The sequence below is a fragment of the Talpa occidentalis genome, unplaced genomic scaffold (assembly GCF_014898055.3).
Source record: "Talpa occidentalis isolate TD23 unplaced genomic scaffold, MPIMG_talOcc4v2.1 talOcc4.17, whole genome shotgun sequence".
Lineage (NCBI taxonomy): Eukaryota > Metazoa > Chordata > Mammalia > Eulipotyphla > Talpidae > Talpa > Talpa occidentalis.
This window is the reverse complement of record NW_023601754.1, coordinates 43,113,412-43,137,471: the sequence shown is the minus strand read 5'-3', so window position 1 is coordinate 43,137,471 and position 24,060 is coordinate 43,113,412. Positions and strand designations below refer to the sequence as shown.

The 24,060-nt window shown below is 50.0% G+C and overlaps 1 protein-coding gene across 1 annotated transcript; it reads left to right on the top strand.

Moving 5' to 3' along the window:
- The first annotated feature begins 8,753 nt into the window (after window positions 1-8,753).
- LOC119248651 (carcinoembryonic antigen-related cell adhesion molecule 8-like) lies at window positions 8,754-15,705 on the top strand. The gene is given in 6 exon segments (XM_037515525.1): window positions 8,754-8,817; window positions 9,741-10,093; window positions 11,908-11,972; window positions 11,974-12,059; window positions 14,316-14,594; window positions 15,539-15,705. Coding segments are annotated over 6 exon segments (1,014 nt in total).
- The last annotated feature ends 8,355 nt before the right edge of the window (window positions 15,706-24,060 follow it).

The window sequence follows — 24,060 nt, the reverse complement described above, 5'->3', positions numbered from 1 at the left end:
AATGGAAGCACTGGGTATCCTCCTGGACCCTCTTCCCCCAACTCACCTCCATTACTCAGTCACCAAACCCTGTGGGTTCTATCTGTTAAAGAGCTTTGTTATCTGCACACCCTCTCTCCACCCCACTACCCCGTCCACTACCCGTGAGAACAGCCTTCCAAGTGGAAGGGTGTGAGGAGAGCAGAGTGTCTTCTGGCCAGAAACCGCCATGCAATGGGGCAAGAGTCAGTCATTTGTGACAGAAACATGAGAAAAGGATGCTCTCTTGCTGGTAAGAATGCAACATGGTACACTTGTTATGTAAGGTAATTTGACAATATCTGACCATCTGTGAGTGCATTTACTTTTCAAGCTAGCAATCCCACTTTTAGAAAGTGAGTTTGAAGAAATACCTAGCACACACATGCATAAGGTTATTTGTTACAGCGTTGTCATTGGAAAACACTGGAAACTACCTAAATGTTCAAGCCTAGGAGAATGGTTGAATAAATTACGGGACCTTTACACAAGGGACTATTATACAACTGTGAAAAAAGAGGAAACTCATTATGAACAGACATGAGGTGATTTCCCAGACATTCTGAAAAGTGGGGGAAAACAAAAACAGAAGAGTATTTACAGTCTACTAACTGTTGTAAAAGAAAAAAAAGGACAATAACAAAACATGCACATATCTGTTTATCTTCACCAACTCCCCACCCGCCCACACACAGGCAGGATAAGCCAGAAAATAACAAAGTTGATTGCCCACAAGGGGTTGGAGGAGGTCGGGTAGAAGGGATATGGGAAGGGGAGAAACTTCCCTGAATATATCCTTCTGTGTAGTTTTCAATTCTGAAAACATGTTACTATTCTACATATTAAGCTGATTAAGTCAAGTCACTAGGAACTGGATAAGAGGGAAAGAAAACCAAAAAGGAAACTAAAGCAATGAGCCTAAGTGTATTTCAGGTGACACACATAATCCCTGAAGAAAAACAGGAGGTGGGGAAAGAGGGAGGGAGAGAGAAAAGAGGGAAGGAAGAACCCAAGTAATTTATGATTCAACTAAATACACTCACTTTTTGGCAGAGTAGGGGAAGGGCACAGCAAATAAATTCTAAACTCTTCTTAGGAATTTGTGTGTGCATAGCGGCATAGCTAAAGCAATTCTAAAACAATTTTAGGGCTTTCCCTGGTGGCATAGGTGGTTAAGCGCAGAGCTCTGGGGCTGTCCGCAGCCTCTGCAGTGGTGGTTTGATCCTGGCAGGCAGGCGAGGGTCCCACGTGGCGCAGCAGATCTCTCCTGTCTTGCCCGCTGCTCCCCCCAGGAGTGTGTTTCGTCAGTCTGCCTGTTCTGTTCCCCACTCTGTCTCTGGTGAATCCTCTCACCCTCCCGTGAATCTGGCCTGTACCCCGGTTCTTTTTTTTTTTTTTTAAAGATTATTTATTTATTTATACAAGCACTGGGTACAGTCAGAAGCGCGGGAGGGTGAGAGAATTCACCAGAGCCAGAGGGGAGAGCAGAGCAGGCAGAAGGACCAAAGCACACTGCTGAGGGGAGCAGCGGGTGGCAGGAGAGGTCTGCGCGCCATGTGGGACCCTCCTTCGGTGGCCGGGGAGCGGCCGGGGATCGAACCGGCGCCACAGAGGCTGCGGGCAGCTTCGCAATCCAGCGCTCAACCGCTGCGCCACCGGGGAGGCCCTACCCCGGTTCTTATATAAATAAATGAATGACTAAATCTTTAAAAAAAAAAACCATTTTAGATATAATGAACAAAGTACTAAATTGGGCTAATGAGTAAATGTGTTAATACTGTTTGGAGCCAGGGTTCTCACACAAAGAGCAGACGTACAAATATGGATGGGGGAAGGCAAGAAAGAGCCTGGGGGTTGAGATATTGCTGTCAACTCCTGATGTCTAACGTAAGCATAATCGCTCATATGTGCGTGTGTGTGCACACGTGCATTTGTATGTGCTGTGTGTGTACAGGTTTGTATATGTGTTCACGTGTACCCACATACATTTATTTCCTTGCTCTGCCCACTGATTGGGCCTGGAAACAAAGGCACCCCTCCCATTCAGCAGAAATGTGCACACCCCATCTTGTTCTATACTACTTCCCCTAAAAGGAGCTCCTTAGAGAAGTGGCTGATCCAGGGTTGCAGCAAGATATATCAAAAGAGCCTGGAATATCTCATGCCAGAAGGGACAGAAGTGCTTGGGGGTGGGACTGTCACAAGGGAGATTAAAGAGGCTCCACTGGCCAAATCGAGAATAATTCAAGCACCTATATATTACTGACAGTGATGTTAAAAACAGAATTAAAATAAAAATACATGGGTGTACACTGATGAAAGGTAGAGAAATACAAAGGATAGATACAGGTAGTTAGGTAGATTAAGGCTGGTGGGTGTGTTGGTGGGTGCATGGGTGGATGGATGGATGGAAAAAAGGTATGTTAGACAGACAAGACAGGTAGGCAGACAGGTTAAGTGACACAGACACACACAGGTATATACAGAGAATGAGAAAAAGTGGGTGGGTGGCTCTTGCTTACTAAAGAGTCCCAGCTGTTAGCTGGTCAGTGTGGAGAGAGAGCTGGCCTTAGAAAAGCACCATTTGCAACCCTCTTAGTAAAGACCTCCAAAGCAAGACTCATCAAGAGATGCCAAATCTCAGCGGGGTGTGGAATAGGAATAGCCTTAAAGTGTCTCCCCACTGAATGCTTGTTTGTGCAAGGGAGGAAAAAGGGATCAGTAATTACTGTGTGGGGTAACTGGGGAAACCTTGACTGGGTGATTACAATGAACATTGCCAGGATGGACAGGCGGAACTCATGTCCCCTCAGGCACAGTGCCCTGAGGACACAGCATCACAGGTATGGTGTTCGGGCTGAGAATGTCTAATTCCATCTAATCAAGAGGCAGCACCAGACAAACAAAATGAGAAGTGCTCTAATTTGTAAAGGGAAGGGAGGGGGTGTGTATTCTTCAAAAAATGTCAGTATCAGGGGCCTCCTGGTGGTGCAAGGGGTTAAGCACCACACTATGAGGCGGTCCGCAGCCTCTGCAGCATGAGTTCGCTCCCCAGCCAGCCAGGGAGAAACCCACATGGTGCGGTAGACCTCTCCTATCTCGCCCACTGCTCCCCTCAGCAGTGTATTTTGGTCAGTCTGCCTGTTCTGCTCCCCACTCTGTCTCTGGTGGATCCTCTCACCCCCGCATCTCTGGCCTGTACCCCAGCTCTTGTACGCATAAATAAATAAATCTTTAAAAAAAAAGTCAATATTGAAGATAAAGAGAGGGACAGCACCAATTAAACAAGGCTAAGGAGACAAGGCACCAAGGGCACTACCTGGCCATAAGCTAGGTTCGGTCCTGGATGTGGGGAAAGAGACGATCATATTGCATTTTCTTGCAAAGTTGGAATATGGATAAGGACTGTAAACTGTTGAAGTCCACATCAGCAGTTGTAGAAAAGGACGTCCCTGTTCTCAGGAAACATTTATGTGCTCAGGAGTGAAGGGCCAGGGTGTTAGTAACCTACTCATCATGGGGATTTGTGGGGTGGGGGGGCCGGGGCGAGGGTGGGTAGTGAAAGCACACTGGGGAAAGTGGGAGTGAAAATTACCTTAGTTGAGGGCAACTTTTCCCCCTAGTGGCCACTCACGGCACTGCCCCATTGGTGCCAGGACATCAGGCAAATAAAACCTCAACATCCTCATACACAAAGAGCTCCTGAAAAGCAATAGGAAAAGAAAAACAATGCAATTTTTTTTAATGGGTAAAATATGTGAGCAGCACATTTCCAAAGACATCACACTAGATCTATCGATTAACTTAGGAAGAGATAGGAAGCTTCACGAGTGATGGAAATGCCATGCGACAATATTGAGCTACCAATGTTTATACACAGGCGCCCCCCCCCCCAAAAAAAGGAAGTATTAATTCTATCTGGCACTGGGCACCTCCAAACACTGTCAGAGAAGGTAAATTGACTGGTCTCAGGAAGGCCTGTTCTTCCTGAGGGTGGGACTGGGTCTTAGCCATCTTGGGGAGGCCAAACGTGATGTGTGGGTGTCACTCCCACTGGGAAAGAAATTTTCTCACTCCCCGTTCTATACCTGCACCTGCACAGGCCCACCTGTAGCAAAGTTCAACTACTCTTTTATAAGGTGGAAGGATTAATGGTGAAGGAATGCATGAGCGATTGACAGTCTCTGAGGCTGGAACCTGGATGCAGAGTCCTCGGTGGCTCTGGCCTGTCTCTGTAGGAGCCGAAACCAGTGTTTTGTTCTTTGACTCTCTGCCCCAATGGTGATCCTGGGAGCCCTGAGTCATCATGACCTGGGCCTCCTCAGCCTCGGGGAGAGTTTTAGGGCTGCACTGTTCTGCCTTTAGGGTGTCCTGGGCTCTCAGTGCCTGGAGTCACATGTAATCCACTGCCAGGAACCCTGGACTTTTCTGCACTCTCTGCTCTTCCATGTTGCCTATCTTCCTCCCCCTTCATTCCAGCAGGCACTGCCACACCCTACACAGTTTCCTCCACCCTGCAGCCCCCTCAGACACTCCCACTGCAGGCTGACTGCTCTGTTCCCTTCCTACTGACACCTGTGAGACCTGCCGTCTTGGGTATGGAAAGGACGCAGAATTTGTAGGAGCAGCAGACACTTGAGTCTCCATCAAGACCAATTTTCCAGGACACAGGAGAACCAGATTTCACTGGATCTTTGTCCATTGGCCTCCATGATGCCAACATGTGGAACATGCACACACAACAAGGGCATGCGACCCTTAATCAACTCTGTATAACTCTACATGGAGTGTAGAGGAGGACAGGTCTGCAGTCCCCAGAACCTCAAAGGCTCAACTTCCCCCTTGCACTCCTGACTCTTGGTCCTGCTGTGAGGCTCCTGCTCTTCCCAGGGGCTGCCCAGATCTCCTGGTGGGGAGTGGGGGTTGGGCCAGACCCTGTGCCCTCTGACTGGTCACTGGCATTTCACATGCATGTGGGGGCTCATGAGGACACCTTGACCACAGAGTGGATGCTCTCGGACCCAAGACCCCCAGTCACACTTCTTTCATTAGACTGTCTATTTTGACTTAAGGTCACATTCACTCCAGCTGCTACATGTTGCTGGTCTCAGATGCTCCATCTCCACAGTGGAGGGGCCCCTGAGTCCCTCAGAGGATGGGCTGTGGACATGTGGGGAGGGTGGGAGCACAGGATAAGCTCTCAGGAATCAGTTATTTCCTTCACGTGATCCTCCTCACAAGAACATACCTGAAACACACCTGGAGTGTGGAAGCCCTCAGTGCCTCCTGCTCCAGCACCCACGCTTCCCCACAGTGTGCTCCCCACCCCTCCACCCACACAACCTCACTGCCCTTCCCACAGGTAAGTCCAGATTGTGAGCAGGAGAAATCAGTGCTTTTTTAAGAAAACCATGAAGGTTAATAGCCAGGAACCCTTTAAAACATTTCAGGGAGCACTGAAAACACAGAGCAATCTGAAAGGACCCCACTTAGCAAGTGTCATCATTTGGGCACCAAAAAGCAATAAGGCCTATAAAAATTATTCGCAAAACTGGATGGAGTGAGTAACATTCAAAGGAAGAGAAGACACATCATTACATCAGATTGAGTCCAAATTAAAGGATGAAAAAGCCTGGAAAAGTGAAACCAGAAAAGACAAAATAAGACAAGAGCAGGAAGTGCAGATTTTATTGGGAAGAGGACATGCACTTATCAACTCAGCTCCAGCGTCTGTTAAGATCGGGTATGATTATGAGTGGTGCACTTCTTAGCTGCTATTTACATGACACAAGTAACCACAACAGGGAGGTGTTTGCACATCCACAACTAAGAAGAGGCCTTGTTTTTTTAGGCAGCTGCATTCTATACCCTGGTGGCTGCACATTGGAATCTTCCACTCAGGATTATACTGATAACAAATTAGCTTGATTCCAAGATTCTGCTATAAACTATGCCTGCAGCAACAACTGTGATTAGGTGTCATTTTGCTGACGTGGACACTGGGGGCAGAGCGGATGTCTATGTTTGATTTGGGTCAGCACGGACAAACAAACGTCACTCCACAGGCTTTGCACAAATGTTCATGTCCCTCAGAAAAGGAGGGAAACATGATTCTCACCACAATAGTTCCACACATTGTTTTCAAACATATGGACTTGGCCACCTGCATCCGGGACACCAGAAATAAAATAGTGTTTAACTAAGGAGAGCGAATCGCTGACCTGCAGACAGAGCAATCGACCACGAGATGGCGCAATCGACCAACCCAACTTCTGCATGAGACACTTCCAGGGACTTCAGAGCGGGGGAACAGAGGTTGGGCCGCCCAGAGGGTCCAGATAGTGTCCACAAGATATGCTGCTTTGACATGTGGATTATTCAGTCGAAGCTCAGTGGAGGCCTTGGGACTCAGGAAATTCTTCCCCACCCACTTCACTATCTTGAAGAATATAAACTAGGGGTCTTGCCCAGAAATGGGACGTGGCCACAAATACGGTCACTATCTGGGTAACCTCTCCACAAGGCAGCTTAACCGTCTACTCAAGAACCACTCTTCCTGTGTGACACCCTCTCATCACTATGTGAGTTCCCCTCTGCTCTCCCTGAGACCAGGCACCAGCCCATCCTGAGCTGGGGGTGGAAGGTGGCATGAGCAGCACGGGCAATCACCTCAAGAAGAAAATGTGCACAACAGGCACTGCTAAAACCAACTTAGTTATTTGTTCTTCCTTAAAAGAGTTCTGGAGTTCAATGCATTCATTTTTACAATAATGAAAGAGGGCACCCTTCCATAAGAGTCTACCCATAAATATCCAACCAGTTAGGAATAACTGTCCTTCAAAATTCAAATGTGAAATAAGAGGCGGCTCCTGGGCCCTCTCCAGAAACTCCAGCTACAAACAGGCTGAAAGAGACTGGAGCCTCCCCGGGTAATGTTGAGCCCCCTCAGCCTGATCCTCAGCCTACGTTCTGAGCCCCATGTCACCTCAGCCAGAGGTTGCCTCGTTCTGCACTCCCCACACTGGACTCTCAGCCCCTCATCCAGCCAGGTGTCTGGCCCTGAAGGCCCGTCCTCTGCAGGCAGCTCCTCCCTCACATCCTCCTCCATCTGTAACTGAGTGAATGTTCACTTGCCAACACTCAGGTCCCAGGTAGGACACACCCCAAGGGGGCTCCATTACGAACCACGACCACACTGGGCCCTTCCCTCACCCCCTCCACCATCACTGACTAGTTGCTCTGTAACCACGACTCAGGGCTGGCTCCTCCCTAAGTGCAGGGACCATATCAGGCCTGTCCTCTGTGGGAACCTGGGAGTGTTCCCAGGACTGATCAGGAGGAAGGTTCCAGGAGCCTCCTCATGACAGTGGATCTCGATGAAGCAGAAACACACTTGATCCACTGGATCCAGAGTTCAGAGCCAGTGTGGCACCATCCAGGGAGATGCCCATGTGTATACTGTTCTCCTGGAACATGGAGGCTGCCTCCGCAGGAGGTTAGGAGGGGACAGAGCTCTACAGTATGCACAGGGGTAAGGGATAAGCTCCTTCAGCTGTGGCTATGACCGCCCCACCTTCACCTCTCAGCTGTGAGAACTTCTCTGCATATGGGCTTTCCTGACACTGGGTGTCCTTCCTCTTCTCACAAAAGAGCCAGATGGGCCCTGATTCTTTCACCCCAGATGCAGGAGATGTCAGCTCTGGGAGGGCTGAACCATTCCCACTACAGATGAGACTCCCTAGCCCTGAGCACCACGCTCTGTCCACATCACCCCCTCCTGTGTCTGAGAGCTTGTCCTGTGGTGGGGGGTCCCACCGCAGCTCCCACTCCTTGACTGGCACCCTCAGGGGAGAGTCAGGTGGGAGGAGGAAAGTGACCTCAGGGACAGCCGGGGATAACATGGACCATCCTCTGGGACACAGCTTATCAGTTAGACCCCCATACAAGAGTCTGGCTGAGACTTGACCCTGTGACCTTGTGGCCCACAGCCCCAAGGGACTAACTACCAAAGTCCTTTCCTCCCAGGACACTGGATTCTACTTCACTCTCTAGGAATTACTGTTCCTTCTTGGATACCCAGGTCCTGAGTGTCTACCCCTGAGTTATGTTCCGGCTACAGCCCCTAGAGATGAAGGTGCGCCCCTTCACTGAGGGCCTCGGCAACTCCTAGGAAACAGAAATGCAGACCTAAAGGAAATGAAGAGGAGAGACAGGGAGACAGGAATGAGGGGAGGGGACGAGTGGGGCTCAGTACAGAGATCCTGGCCCCAAGTCACATGATCCTGCTAAGCCCTCCTCCTCCTCCTTAAGAGGAGGGCTGTCCCTCCTCTTTTTTTTTTTTTTTTTTTTTTTTAAGATTTATTTATGTATACAAGCACTGGGTACAGGCAGAAGCGCGGGAGGGTGAGAGAATTCACCAGAGCCAAAGCGGGGAGCAGAGCAGGCAGAAGGACCGAAGTACACTGCTGAGGGGAGCAGCGGGCGGCAGGAGAGGTCTGCGCGCCATGCGGGACCCTCCTCCGGTGGCCAGGGAGGAGCCGGGGATCAAACCGGTGCTGCAGAGGCCGCTGGCAGCTTCACAACCCAGTGCTCAACCGCTGCGCCACTGGGGAGGCCCTGTCCCTCCTCTTAAGGAGGAGGAGGGCTTAGCACAAAGGAGGAAGCACCTTACATATGAGCCTCTCTGGATCCCCAGCTCTTCTCTTAGAGGGAGCACAGAGCAGGCAGCAGACACCATGGAGGCCCCCTCAGCCCATGGACGCAGAGGCCAAGTCCCCTGGCAGGGGCTCCTGCTGGCAGGTAAGAAGGGGTGGTTAGAGGGTGGAGACAGACTGGCTGGAGTCTCCCAAGAGGACAGAGCTCTGAGAGGGGACACAGGGCTTCTGTTTGGACCTGAGGGATCTGTTTGGACAGGGGAGTAGAGTAGATGGGGGACAGGAACTTACCAACAAACACTTCTCATGATCTAAGGCAGTGAGGGGAAGGAAAATCTCAATGGCATACAGTTTTTCATGCTATTCATCACTGAGCATGATTCTTGAAAACTGAAGACAATAGTAACAATTTGTCAGTGTCCCTCCAGAATAAATATAACCATGGCAGCATGCATTGTCTTTACTCATTATCGTTATACCCGGCAAGTAAACACCTGGACATGGAGGCCCTGGGGACACTCACTTGCTCATCCACAGGGATTGGCAGCCTGACCCACCACAGAGGGGACAAGAAGACCAGAGAATTCCCTCCTCACATGGAGCTCATGTTCTTGAGGAGGAAGACAGATAACAAAGTTCTAGAAAGTGCTGTCAGGTGCTGACAAGTGTCCTGAAAGTCACAGAGCAGGGGAAGGTCACACAGTGAGGACAGAGGGTCTTCAGAGCAGGGGGTCAGGGACGTATCCCAAGAACGCCCCGAGGGTGAGCAGGGGTCTGAGGGCAGGGTGGTGGGAGGACACACAGCTGGGGAGAGTATTCAAACAAAGGGAAGAACAAGGTCAGAGCGTCTGTAGTAACGTGGTCATGCTGCTGACCTTTAACTTGTAAACATGTCTCTCTCTCTCTCTCTCTCTCTCTCTCTCTCTCTCTCTCTCTCTCTCACACACACACACACACACACACACACACACAGACAAAGAGATTAAGAAACTGCTCAGTCCCTAAGCTTCATCTTCTCTTGACAACATAGGGCAAAATTTTTATCAATTTCTCTCACTTTGTTTCTAGTCTCACTCTCAACCTTCTGGATCCCGTCAGCCACTGCCCAGCTGACTGTTAAACCAGAGCCTGCTAATGTTGCTGAAGGGAAAGATGTTCTTCTGCGTGTCTACAATTTGTCAAAGAAACCTCTAAAATATGACTGGTATAAAGGAAGAGGTGTGGACAGCAGTCAACTTATTATATCCTATAGAGTAGACACTCAAAATACCACCCCCGGGCCCATGTGCAGCGGTCGAGAGACTATATACCCCAATGGATCCCTGCTCATCCAGAAGGTTACCAAGGCGGACACAGGAGACACCACCGTATTAGTTTTATACGATGACTTCTCCAGTGGAGGAGGAACAGGATGGTTCCAAGTACTTGGTGAGTAATTCCTCTCTGACTTCTCAGTTTCGGGTGGGGCACATTCTGCTTCACACACACAGGACTCATGGGCCTGGTTGTGCCTCATCCCCTCCAACTGTGTGTGAGGTTGGGGTTTGAGCATTTAGTCCAGGAAACAGAGTGGAGAAGGTGTATAAGACTGAAGGCCCTACTGAATCCAGTCCTGCCTCATTCCCTGGGAAAGAGGAACCAGTCTGATGGAGTAATTGCAGCAGAGGGGAGTCAGTCTCCCTTGGGTTGTTCCCTGAGACCACGACCTTAGAAATACCCTGAAAGTCTTGGTCAGGGCCTGACCTGGGGAGCCTGGATCCTCACAGAGAAGCTCCATCCCAGGAAGCCCCCGACCAGACCCTGTCCCAGGGCTCCCCACCCCAGTGACCGCGAGGAGGCCCTGTCAGGGGTGGGATCTGTCCTCATAGATGGGGCTGTGGGAATTTCCTGAAAACCTGAGCCCTGAGGCTCCCAAGAGGGTCACCGGTCAGGGCCCAGCCCCAAGAGCCCCTCTGGGCAGGAAGAGAGTCTGGTCTTCACCTGAGACTTGGCATGGAGATCGCAGGTCCCTGGTCATTAGCTGACAGCTCTGGGGACATAGGAGACCCCAAAGGAAGGTCAGTGTTTCCAGGGAGGGACAGAGGAGAGAAGATTTTTCTGGGATCGGCCCAAGGGGCCCTCTAGCAAGCAATACCAGATGCCACTTATTTGGGCAGCTCCTCTACACAAGCCTCCGGTCAGGTTATTGTGAAAGACTGAAGGTTCATTCACAGACACGGGAGGCCTGAGACTATTTACTATTTACCCTATTTTATCGAGGAGGAACAAGTTACAAGGATAAATGACTCTGGGTCACTCAGACCAGGACCCCACATCAGAGTGACCCTAGGACCTTTTTGCAGTCATAGCCCTGCTCTTTCCTCATGGGGGGGGGCGGGATCTGTGGATCCTAACACCAGCAGCTGGTTCAGATCCTTCAGACACAGATTCTGGTCTGGGGAGTGAGAGCAAAATGAAATGACCCCCATTGACTCTAGAACTAAATGACCCGCATCCTCCAGCAGAGTCAGCGCTGGATGGGAACTCACTCGCCCACCCACACCTCCCTGCACTGAATGAGAAATCATTCATTGTTCCTTCCTGATGTGTTGGGGTCACTCCCACTGGAGAGAAGCTGACTTGCCCTAATCTGTACCTGCTGCCAGTGAAGACTCAACATGGAACAAACTCTCAATATTTCTTTGCTGAAGACTGAAAGAATGGTGGATGAATTGATACATTAATAATTTATATTTTTATCAGACACTGAATGTGGATGGGCCCCTGTCTCTCCAGAAACTAGGACCCATCCCCTGTCCTCTGACCACCTGCTCCTAAAGTGCCCAGGGAGCCCGTGTCCAGTTGACTCAGGGCTGCTCATCCTGGAGGGCATCAGGCTGCATGGCTCCTATATCTGGTCAGCCGTGGGCTCTTGGACATTCAGGTACTTGAATTCACCAGGACTGACACAGGACCCTATGTGTGAGAGACCCGGAACCCAGTCAGTGCCCACTGCAGCGACCCACTCACCCTCTGAATGTTCTCTGAGTAACTCCTGTCCCGACGTGGCCCGGGCTGCCCCACACCCACAAAGCCAGAGCCCAGACCCCATTGTCCCCCTCAGGTCCACGTGCACGGCCCTGCCCAGGACACCCGAGCTGGGCATGACTGCCCGCCCCAGGCAAAGCCAGGCAGGGGCATCCAAGGGCAGTGCCCAGTCTTTCCTGCCACACAGGCTCCATTCCCACCCACATAGTCTTCTTGGCTGATCAATGGGAGACCCCAAAGCCCCATGCAGGTGCTCTTTATCCCCAACATCTCTAAGTGATGGTGGATCCTATAACTGCCTCATCCATAACTCTGTCACTGGCCTCAATAGGACCACAGTCAGGACGATCAAAGTCTCTGGTAAGTGGCTCCCTGGACCATCTCTGGATGGAGAATGTTGGTTTTCAGAAAGCAACCTGAAAGAAGTTACTTCCCATGAACACAAACAAACCCCAAACCTGTCCCTGAGAAGCCCCCCAACAAATACACCCCTCTAGACCCTGTGTCCCTCGCTCCCTTTGTCTCATGGCAGATGTGGGTCCACCCTAGAATATAGGAAAGGGACTTTCTCAGACCTGGAGCCCCACCGCAATGGGGAAGGAACAACGTCCCCCAAGGAGAACTTCCTTCCTTGTGTTCACACGCCTTAACTTCTCCACATGCTACAAGGAACCTACAAGGCTTTGAACCCAGATCACTTCTTTTTCCCAAATGAGAAACTGAAATCACCTCCAAGGAGGGTGACAGGACAGGGCCCTGCTCTGCGCCTGACTTGCCTGATGATTAACTCTGCTCTCAGCGCCCAGAGGTGGGGCTGGGGCTCATGGAGGAGTTGCATGGGCCAGTCCTGAACCTGGAGAAACTACACCTACTGGCCCAGAGCCCTCATCAGATCAGGCTGCAGGGCAGGGGGGAGAGAGGAGCCGCGTGGCCCCCTGCTCTGAGCATGTCCTGGCCTTAGCCGCAGGAGCTGGGTGACACCAGCATGTGCGATTTCCTGAAGAACAGGGAGAAGTGGGCAGACTTGGGAAAACAGGGGGATACCCCCATGAAGTACCTGATTGGGATGGCAGAGGCTGAGTCACAAAGTATGCAGTTCACAGAGACACCAGCCTTTTGTTAAAACCATGGTGGCTCTAGAGAGTTCTTTCTCAGTGATATTCAAACAACGGGCCTAAAAGGAAAAGTCCTATTCAAATTGAGGAATCCTGTGATTTGAAACATGTTTAGATGCTAAAGAGATGAAGATTGGCTGGCCCATTCTCAGACTCCAATAAATTGCATTTTTGAAAAGGAAGCATGTTGAAGACCAGCTTTTGGCAAAATGCCGGGTCAGGTGTCCCTGAAAGGATGAGACGGCTTAGGCCAAACCTTAGGACTGAAGGGAGGGGGAGGTGAGGCAGATACAGACACTCTTATATTGGTGAAAGCATCTCCTGCTGAGGGTCTCAGCGGGTCTTTATTTGTACATTAAAGCAAGCGATGGGATTACATCATCGTATGCACAGAAGCAAAACAAAAACAATACATTCCTTTCCCATAGTCATTGTGGCTCCTACATGTTTTTGAGAAAAGAAACGACCTTAAAATTTAATAGATAATTAAATTTTAGACTCATTATTTCAGCCTAAACAACTACCTAGGTCAACTAACAGTCCTTGGTACCGCCCCATCGCCAAGGCTACACAATCAGGAGACTCCTCTATCTATATGGCCTGCAGCTAGAGACCAGTTGCTTCCCGGTAATCAGTTATTAAAACTTTTTTCTTCTACCCAGAAACTCTTAGCGTAATTAATTTCATGATTCATTACAAGGCTTCTCTACAGAACTTCCATATGAGGAATATTATTATGACCAGCTCTGGGTTGCTTATCAGATATGCCCCGCACAATAATTATTTCCCATTGTCAAGTGGGCCAAATTATTCAGCGTTCAATTTTTAAGCAAGTAATTTTCTATGCCAAGTACTTACAATATTCCTATACTTATAATTATTGCCCAACGTATATTCCATAAGGTTTTTTTCTTTTTATGACCAAGAACAAAAAACAAAGGAATGTTTACTCTTCAGTCCCACCGGTGTGAGGCACAAGAAATCTTCAGCCCCACGGTGTGAGGCTCTTTAAACTTCGGCCCCACGGTGTGAGGCCCTTTTCTTAGCTGCTTGCCAGTGTCTTACCTGGCTGGGGCAGCAAGGCCTCCTGCAGTGAAGCATCTTCCCTTCTCCATAATCAGGTACCAAAGCTGACAGGCATCTAATCTTGTATAACACAAAGAAAGATCGAGGACAGGCTCACACACGAGTCCATGAGAGAAAAATTCCACTTGAGGATGAGGTTGCTGGACACGTGAGCTGAGGAGGGGTCCCTGGTGCCAACACTATAGAAATGCCTGGGTGGATTGGTTAAAGGTCACTTGGGGTCATCTTGGAGTCAGAGGGCAGGTGCCGCCCTCTCCTTACACACCATCACCTGAACACAGATATTTTACCTCCTGCAGAGGTAATTGACCTTTTACATCCTCACTGTGGCCTGTGAGGGGTTGAGATCTGAGGAGGGAGCATGGGCCAGGCCCAGGCCCACTCTCACTCAGTCACCTTCACTGTTTCTCCACAGAGCCAGTGGCCCTACCCTCCATCCAAGCCAGCAGCACCACAGTCACTGAACACAAGGACTCCGTGATCCTGACCTGCCTCACAAGAGACACTGGGATCTCCATCCTGTGGCTCCTCAATAACCAGCGTCTGCGGCTCACAGACAGGATGACGCTGTCCCAGGACAAGAGCTCCCTCACCATCAGTCCCATCAGGAGGGAGGATGCCGGGGAGTATCACTGTGAGGTCTCCAACCTGGTCAGTTCCAGCAAAAGTGACTCCCTCACCCTCACTGTGAACGGTGAGTGACCCTAAACCTCTCTCACTTCCCCCTTGCACATCTCACTGAGGGGAGGGGTGTGAAATGGACAAGTCTTGAGGAGTGGACACCCCCTCAGAGCCTGTGGGCAACATGGGTAAGAACTGGAATTAAGAACCGGAATTAGGCCAATCTTGCTGGTTCTGATGACCCAGCTGTCTGACCTCGGGCAATACTCTCAACCTCCTGAGCCTCAGTTTCCCCATTTGTCAAACTAGAATAGAACAGCTGGATCTCAGGCTGTTGTGAGGGTGTTATTAGGATGCTAAGGAGATGAAATCCCTTAGTCAGGCTTGTACAGAATCAGGGCTCAAGGAATGTTTTCTGCTAGAATTTTTATTAACACTTGTTATGAGCTATAAATCAAGCGGAAGATGGTTGCGATTTTGTTTTATCTCTTCTGCTCTGTGACCCCTGTACCCTGTACTATTTCAGCATTTCTGTCAGGTTCTGATTATGCAGGGTGGGGCTGACACCCTCTCTCTCCTGGGAAGGAGGACCTGGTGAGGGAATGGAAAGTTCTTCCACGAACTTGGCACAGGCCGAGCAGGACACATCGGCTCATATTATTATTCCTCGTCAGCGCTGAGGTGATGGTGGGCTCTGCCCTCAGAGACCGTGCACAGTGACGGGACAGGGAAGAAGGACGAGCAGAGTGTGACAAGAGAGGCCATAAGGGAAAATGGCGGGAAGCGGTACAGCTGCGTGGGGGAGAATGTGAGGGGTGCAGCAAATCTAAGGTCTCGGCTGTGAAATCAGAAGGATGCAGCAGCCGGGAGAGGCATCTGGAGACACTCAGGATGACCCACAACCTCACACAGGCCAGTGACCTTTCCTTCCCCTCGCCAGTTTCTTCCTTCAAGGGCCCTGGAGATTTCCCCTCTGAATGACCTGGGTTTCACCTCTACTTGCTCTTCTGCTTTCAGCAGGAGGAGATACCACAGGCCTCTGGGCAGGGGCCAAGAATGATATTGTGATCGGTGGCACAATGGCACTAGTGGCACTGGCAGCTGTCCTGGGGTGTGTCGTGCTCGTGAAAAACTCTAGGAGGTATGCCAGCATTTCCTACCTCTCTGATCCTGTCCCAGGCTGACCTCAGGCCAGGAGGAAGGTTTCTGTTCTGATGTGCCAGCTGTTTGAGCTCAGGCAAGACACCCAGCCTTCTAAGGCCGTTTCCCTATCTGTCAAATTGGAATAGAACAGCTGGATCTCAGGGCCGTCTTTGGATTCTGTGTCTGGCTCCTGTGGCCTTCCACCTCCCCATGGCTGTTCCCTCTCACCCCATCCAGCTCCTCCCTCACAAGCTACTGGCCTGAGGGCCTTCTCATCTATCCATGAGCTCAGGGAAGGCCCCCTCAGGGCTGTCCTTGTCCCTCACAAACCCCCAGCAGGTAGGCAGGAAAGGGCTCAGTAGTAGTGCCCCCTCTTGTTGGCTAAATCCACCCTCCCAGTGAGGGGCTTGTGCAGCCTCAGATCTGAGGATGTCCTGGCCCAGGTCACACACAGGGGGCGGAAGAGCCTGGACAGGTTTTGTGGGATAATATGTCCCCCACATGGAAAATGTCTGACTCCCAGTGTGAGGCAGGAGGCGGTGGGCCGGCCAGAAGGGCAGGGCCTGGGGTGCGCTTGTGCCTCTTGTCAAGGCAGATGGAGAAGGGTGAGGCCACTGTCACATTCAGCATCTCCTGGCCTGAGGCAGTCTGCACAGAAGGGGCACTTCATTCAGGGAGACCCACATACCGGGGCTCCCCCAGTGTCCTGCACACACATGGCCCCTCGCTAATAAGCTAACCTTTCCTAGGACAAGTGGTAAGCACAACCTCAGAGTGCAACAGCAGCAAGAGTCCACACCTGGTAAGTATCTGTTCCCAAGGAAGAGGTGGGAACCACTGACTCTCTCCAGTGTCCACTCCTGTCTGTCACCCTGGTTTCTGACCCTTTCTTGGGGCTCAGGAGGGTTCTCATAAATCACTCAGCCCAGGGAACTCTAACTGGTAAGTCAGCCCTGACTTGTAGGATCTGGATCGTGCGTCATCACCATCCATTCATTAGACCTTAAAATGGTCCCAGTTCTCACCCTGGGGGCTGTTACTTCTCCCCTGGTTCTTTGAGACTGAGGCCCCAGCCATTTATGGGAGGATGGATTCAGGCTTCCTTACACCCGTGGGTGCTAACTCCTTTCTCTACTCCCAGGTGCTGGTCCCTCAAGCCATTCTTCCACCTTGGTAAGTATACCCCATCCCTCCCCCTGGGGTCCAGGCTGTACAGGCTCAAGGTGAGGGGAACTGTCAGGCCCACAGCACAGCATAGTCTCCCTCCCCCAGTACAGCCAACACAAGGCTGAGGCCTCATTGACCTGAACTGGGCCTAATTTTAGGGTCACAGTCCCCACAGGGAGACCACTAGTTCCCTCACTCAGTGAGGCGAACCCCAGCAGAATAGGAGCTGGGAGCATGAGTCAAGTTTCCAGGGATAAGAAGTGTTTTGAGGTGCAGCAAGGACTAGCTTTTGGGTTTGTGGTTACAGACTTGGAGTGGGCTGATCTGGAGACAGAGTTGGTCCCTCCTGAGGGGAAATGACCCTCCCTTCCTGTCCTCTGACACCTGCTCTCTCCCCCTGACCAGACCACCAGACCTGACCCCAGATCATCTATTCACATCTATGAGGTGATTTGGTTGATGAGTGTCCTGTCCTGCTGGCCCAGGGGAGCCCAGTGTCTACCTCCAGCCACCCCGCCTATGCCTTGATGTCAGGAAACAGGAGGAAAAGGGGAACAGGGGCTGGTTGAGGAGGGAGGAACCTGGAGGCAGAAACACCCTCTCAGCATAGCCAGGCCCTCCACAGAGAGGCCCCATAGCCTGGGAGAAGCTGGGCATGTTCTGAGAAGGTTACAGGGGCTAAGAGTCTTCTTCCTTTTACAGGAGTTGCAAGACTCCAGTGCAAACGATTGCTGCTATGTCAACAACAAAACAGATGTGGCTTCTTAGGTTTCAATGGGAACCACTTCTTTAGGGGTGTGGGGAGAGGCCCACTGAGAACCCAGACCCAGACCCCAGACATCCTGACGCCAGGCTTTAGAGTCTGAGATGGAGAATCAAATATGAGTTCTGAGGCTGTTTGTGAAACTAGGCTCAGGATCAGGGTTCTCCTGGCATTCTGGAGACTCCAACAGGCTGCCCTAACCTGGATGGACTAGGACAAAGACTCCTGTGCCCATGAAGTGGGCAGAGTGGCTCTCTGGGAAAGTGACTTGGATTGTGACCTACCATGGACCACCTGACAAAGTTTGAATAAAGAGAATCTCTCATTTTTTGTAGTAGAAATTTACTTGAACTTGACTCCATTCTTTCCTGGATCTCACAGGGAAAATATTATCTCCAAGTCACCCCAAAACCTGTCTGTATCTCCTGGGAGCGGTGTGCAGATGGGGAGGGACGATGCCAACAAGAAGGTGAGCTCGGGCTTCCCTGGTGGTGCAAGGGATTAAGCACAGAACTGGGAAGCTATCCACAGCCACTGTAGCATGAGTTCAATCCCCGGCCAAGGAGCTGACCCACATGGAGCAGCAGACCTCTCCTGTCTCGCCTGCTGCTCCCCACTCATTGCTGAATGTCTGTCATAAGATGAGAGAAAGGTAAGAAATTTGTGAAGTTTCGCATCACAATTCAGCTCTAGCTTACTCCTTACCCACATGCACACAATCTTGGGTTAGACAAGAGGTTTCTTTTCACTTTCCCATTACTGTTGTAGTAAATGATGACAAATAGTGGAGCAAATCACACGTCAAGGTGTCAACATGACTATCCTTTCTTGGACCCCAAGGGCCAGACTTCTCCTTGTTTTTTCAAGCTGTGGGAAGCTGCCTGCTTTCCTCCGCTCAGGCCCCTCCTCTATCTTCACAGCCATAGTACAGTCCCTTGAGATCTCTGCTCTGTCTCCACCAGCACATATCCTCCTTGGCTCTGGCCTCCTCCCTCTGTCACATATGAGAAAGGGTCCTTGCGATTCTATTGGGCCCAATCAATAAACCACCATAATCTCCCATCACATAATCATAAGGACATCTGTAAATTCCCTTTATCACACAACACATTCACAGATTCCAAGGATTATTGTGTTTAAATATTTGAGGGGCTCTTGTTCTGTCTACACACCTCTCCAGTTATTCATCTTCTTCACTACAAACTGTTGGTGGGCAGCCTGGAGGTGGTCACCCTCGCTGTGGGCTAAGTTCCTGCAGAGATGTCCACAGCACACTCATTCCCCATTAGCAATGGATACAGAGGCCAGTCCACACCCTGAAGCCCTCCATTCCTATTCTTGTTAGAAATTATAGATGTTAAGATTGAAAAGAAAGTAGAGGCAACTGGGAGATCTGGCGTGGGCCATGCTACCTTGTCTGACAAGGTCCAGGCATGGGGGAAATTTCTGAAAAGTCAGAAAGCTCCATAGCTGGCTCCTGCTACTTCCTTTCATTTGTTTGTACCAGTTATTGAAACCATGGAAATTTTCTATAAGTTTTAAACTAACACAATGAGTGTTGGCATCAATGCCAGTTTTGGTAATGCACACCTCAGTAGTTTGAGAAAAGTACCTTCCAACATGATTAATAGTGAAACGGTTCCCAATATTTGTCCACATCCTCCAATTTATAATTCTGTTACTATGAGTAATACCGAATTCTTTAGCAAGCCACACTTGACAAAGCTCTCCGAATTGAGCCCGGCAAAAGTCCCTCACTAGAGAAGGCCCTGAAGCGCCCCGGGAGGCGAAATGGTCTGGGAGAAACACACCACATACTGTTCCCATGGCACCGGGACACTTTGGTTTCATACAGAAAATAGAAAGCCGCCCTCAATTTTACAATGCCTGCTTAGCTTTGTTTTAGTTACCTAGCTTGACTGCATAAATCATGTTGCGTAAAGCACCTGTTTCTATTTTCTGAATAATATACATCACCTAGGAAAATATGTACCCAAGTTAATGTAACCAAGTGACCAAGTTAGTCATAGACTAGGAAAATTAGAAAAAGGACTGTGCACTGTTAATAATCATTAATAATTTCTGAAACAATGTAAAAGTAAAATCAATCATGACTGCATGATGTAATGATCACATAACAATTTCTGATGTTATAAATAAAGCCCTGCTGAGGCTATCAGTGGGAGATGTCTGCACCCTGATCAAGTGTCGGTGTCTCCTCATTACCTCATCCACCTCATCCCCTCTCCCCTCATCCCTCCACATCGCCTACGCTGTCTCGTCCTTATGGAAGCCTGGCCCCGGTTGGAGCTGGACTCCAGTAGAGATCGCAGCTCCCAAGCCCTTAGATATATGGTGTTCTTCAGCACCACGGACAGCGTTCCAGCCAAGCAGCTTCCAGGAGGGAGGACCCAGTGAGAAGGGACTTAAAGAGCAGCTGCTGTGTCTATTCTATCAATACATGAGGAAGATTTGGCAAGGAGGATGTTCTTATGGGGAAATATAGTTCTGCTCTGATTTAGAAGTTATTAAACCTTTCTAGTTGTCTGAGCATTGGTTGTTGGCGCATCCATTACAACTCCCCACGTGGCCAACTGCTACCCCCAGAGTAGGACTTTGGGGGACTAAGCATCTTCTCAGGTCTCACGGGGAATCTCCATGGCCCTAAGAGTCAGGCCACTGTTTTATCTACAACATGGAGGGAGCGTTTCATGATGAACTTCTCACCTGTAGTTCCTGACCTTGGAAACACACCCATCACCCACCCAGGAGCACCCCTTTGATGCAGCATCCCGTTCCCCAAGCCCCTGCTGAGGCACCCCAGCTGCAGGACTGACCCAGTCCCCTAGGGTCCTATCCCAGCTCCTCCAGGTCAAGCCCAGTGCCTGGTGTCAGAGGCTTTGCCGTCTGCCTGTCATTCTCCACAGAGCAAATGATTCACCCAAGGGCTAAGTGGACAGGAAGACCGATTTCCAGCATAGAACCCAGCACATAAGGGCTCTTCACCAGCTGTGACTGCCAGGGGAAGAGTAAAGGTGGGGACACTTAAAGTCCCCCATCATCCTCATTCCCATCCACATCCCAACCACGGAAGCCACTCTGATCCTACAGACTCAGCCCAGCTCTTCCCAGGGGCTCAGTTCCACCCCATCCAGCATCCCAGCCAGCCACTCACTCAGACACTAGTGCGAGGGTCACCTGAGTGCCAGGTGCTTCCCCTACCTCTCCTCACACCCACATCTGAGCAGTCATGAGGATCCTCTGTGCACCCCATTCATCTGCACCCCATTCATCTGCATCAGACTCATCATCTATAATGGACACAGACACAGTTCCTGCCAGGTGGGCACAAGGATCTGTCCTTCAGAAGTCCTTCCTGCTCTGACCACATGGACCTGCTCACCCTCATCTGACACTCCTCTCACCAGGGCTTGTGTTTGGGTCCCTGGACACCAGGGTTTCCGTTATTCAAATGTGAAAACAATGACGATCACCGGGGCCTCACACCCTCACTCCAGCCACATGTCTAAAGAGTGACAGGGAGAGACACTGAGCTCCATGCATCTGAGACACAAGTGTGCAGGGTTGTCCTCATTGGCCCAAACCTACCTGTCCTTCTGCCTTAAAATGAAGATCTTCAGCCACCTGCTCCCCCTCAGTCTTCTGAGGTCCTTCCATGAATACGACAACCCTCCTAGACCACCCACAGCTCACCAGATGGCCTTGGGTGGTCATCACAGATCTGCAGGAGTTACCTGGGCTCAGATGCATCACCTATGAGCCAAGATTCCCAGAGGGACCAGCAGAGGGAGCTGCTCAGTCATCTCAGGGCCCCCCTGGTACCTGGTCTACAACAGGGGTGTGGCCAAAAGCAACTGAGGAAAGAATGCACTCATGGGTGGTGGAGAGAATGAGAGACACGATGTGGAAAGAGGGTCACAGGGGCTCATGTGTTTTCTGCTCCCAGAATTATCTTTTTAAAGACTTATTTATTTTTATACAAGAACTGGGGTACAGGCCAGATGCGTGGGAGGGTGAGAAGATTCACCAGAGACAGAATGGGGAACAGAACAGGCAGACTGATGAAATACACTGCTGAAGGGAGCAGCGGGTGAGACAGGAGAGGTCTGCTTCACCATGTGGGATTCTCGCCGGCTGGCCAGTATCCAACCCGCACTGCAGAGGCTGCGGACAGCTTCACAGTGCGGCACTCAACCACCTGCACCACCAGGGAGGCCCTACTCCCAGAATTATTTTAAGAAAATAGAGGGTGTTGGAAATAGATTTTTTCACAGACCCCTCATGGTGTTGCGGTTTAGTACATACTAGCTTGCAGTTCTCCTAAGGTTAGATGTACTCACGCGTGGACCAGAACCCGAGTTTTAAGAGCCTCCCTGAGCTGGGAGTCTGAGTGGGAAGGAGACCCCTGTCACTTCTCTACTGAATCCACAGACCAGACCAGCTCAGATGCCGGACAAAAGAGCTCAGCACTCGGCAAAGCTGTACGTGAAGACGTTCACTAAGAACTGCTGTGGCACACGGGCTCCATCCAGCATCTGGGCTGTGGCGAAAGCACCCCCGGAATGAAATGGGGAAGAGACCGCCTGTACTGAGGTAGAAAGCGCCCACTACACATGCTTCACTGTAAGAGAACGTTATCAAACAAAAATATGACATACTGACGTTTGGCTGTAAATACCATGAGCGGGACAAATAGGGAAACATTACCGTAAGATTCACACCAACTGTGACAGCAGTCCTATCCTGTTAGCGGGTGGGGCAGGGAGGGTCAGGACCTGCCAACCTCATTTTTCTATTATTTTTTTCAGGAACATTTACAGATTCATTAAATAACAACTCTCTATCCTGAATACACCACCTGACTCCCTTCAGAGGATGATTCCTCTGCAAGAACCCAGTTCCAGCATCCGCCTAACAGAAGGACGCTCCCTAATATCACTAACGTCCAGTCATGCTCACACTTTTCCACTAGAGGGTGGTAATTTATAACAGCAGCAAAAGGAAGCTACTACCTGTCTTGCTAAAAAGCAAGGGATTATGTTTTATTAAAACCATAACCAAAGTCTTTCTAGCAATTTCCTTCCCCAAGACATTCAATGCACAAACCAGGAAATTAAAGAGTGGGAAATCCTTTAGACTGGAACCACTCTAAGCAGATGACTGATAATTCATCTTTACTACCTAATAAATTATTTAACAAACTTACATTTTTTACACAAAGCTCTCCTGATCCAGAGATGGACAGGACCAGGAATCTTCCACAGTTATACACCGTGTACATGAGAAGGGCGATTTGTTATTTTATTTTGTAAGTCACATAAAGTTCTAGGAAAGATTCACATGAAAATTCATGAAAGATAGATTTACTCATGATAAGGTGGCTGGACAAGAGTTTGCTGGTGCTCACACTACAGGGCATTAGTCAGAGGTCACCCTGAGGTCATCTGGGGTTAGAGGGCAAACACAATCCTCTCCTTACAGATCAACCCCTGAGCAAAGATATTCTACCTACTGCAGAGATCAGAGTCATCCTCTGTGACCTTTTACAGCCTCACTGTAGCCAGTGAGGCGCTGAGATCTGAGGAGGGACCGTGGCCCAGGCCCCAGGTCCACTCTCAGTCAGGCACCTCCACTGTTTCTCCACAGAGCCAAAGTCCTGGCCTCCATCTGAGCCAGCAATACCACAGTCACGAAACACAATGACAACGTGGTCCTGACCTGTGTCACAAGAGACACTGGGATCTCCATCCTGTGGCTCCTCAGTAACCAGTGTCTGGGGCCCACAGACAGGGTGACACTGTCCTGGGACAACAGCACCCTCACCATCAACTCAGTGTGGTCTCCAACAGTGTCAGCAAAAGTGACCCCATCATCTCTGTCATGCATTTTGATGAGATCCTTTTTTTCCCTCCTATGACTTGTTAAATTCTAAATCATATGTTTCTTATCTGAAAAGCTGTACTTAGGATGTACTTATTTTTTGAATAGTCAATAACAAAGAAAACTTTCACTTGAGTAATAAATGCACAAAAATGTAAACTAATGTTGTCATTATTGTTGGCTTAATAAGGTCACATTCCACTCCGGATCTCACCTCTTGTTGGTCTCAGTTGTTCTATCTCCACAGCGGAGGGGACATGGAGCCCCTCAGAGGACAGGCAGTTGTGTGCGACACAGAAGTTCTCAGGAATCACAGCTCTGTTCCTCCTCCAGGGGGCGGGGGGTATGGGTGATGCCTGACTCTGATGTGGATGTTGGAAATAAATAGGAGACGAAGATGTGGTGACAACACCAAGGAAAAAATTCACTTTTTGACAAAATTTAAAACCAACCCTTGAAAGCTGATCATAGATCTGAGACATCCAAGGGGGCTGGGGGAGAGCTGACCCAGCGATAGAGGAATACATGCAGGACCAGATCTCTCCAGGTGAAGATTCGCCATCAC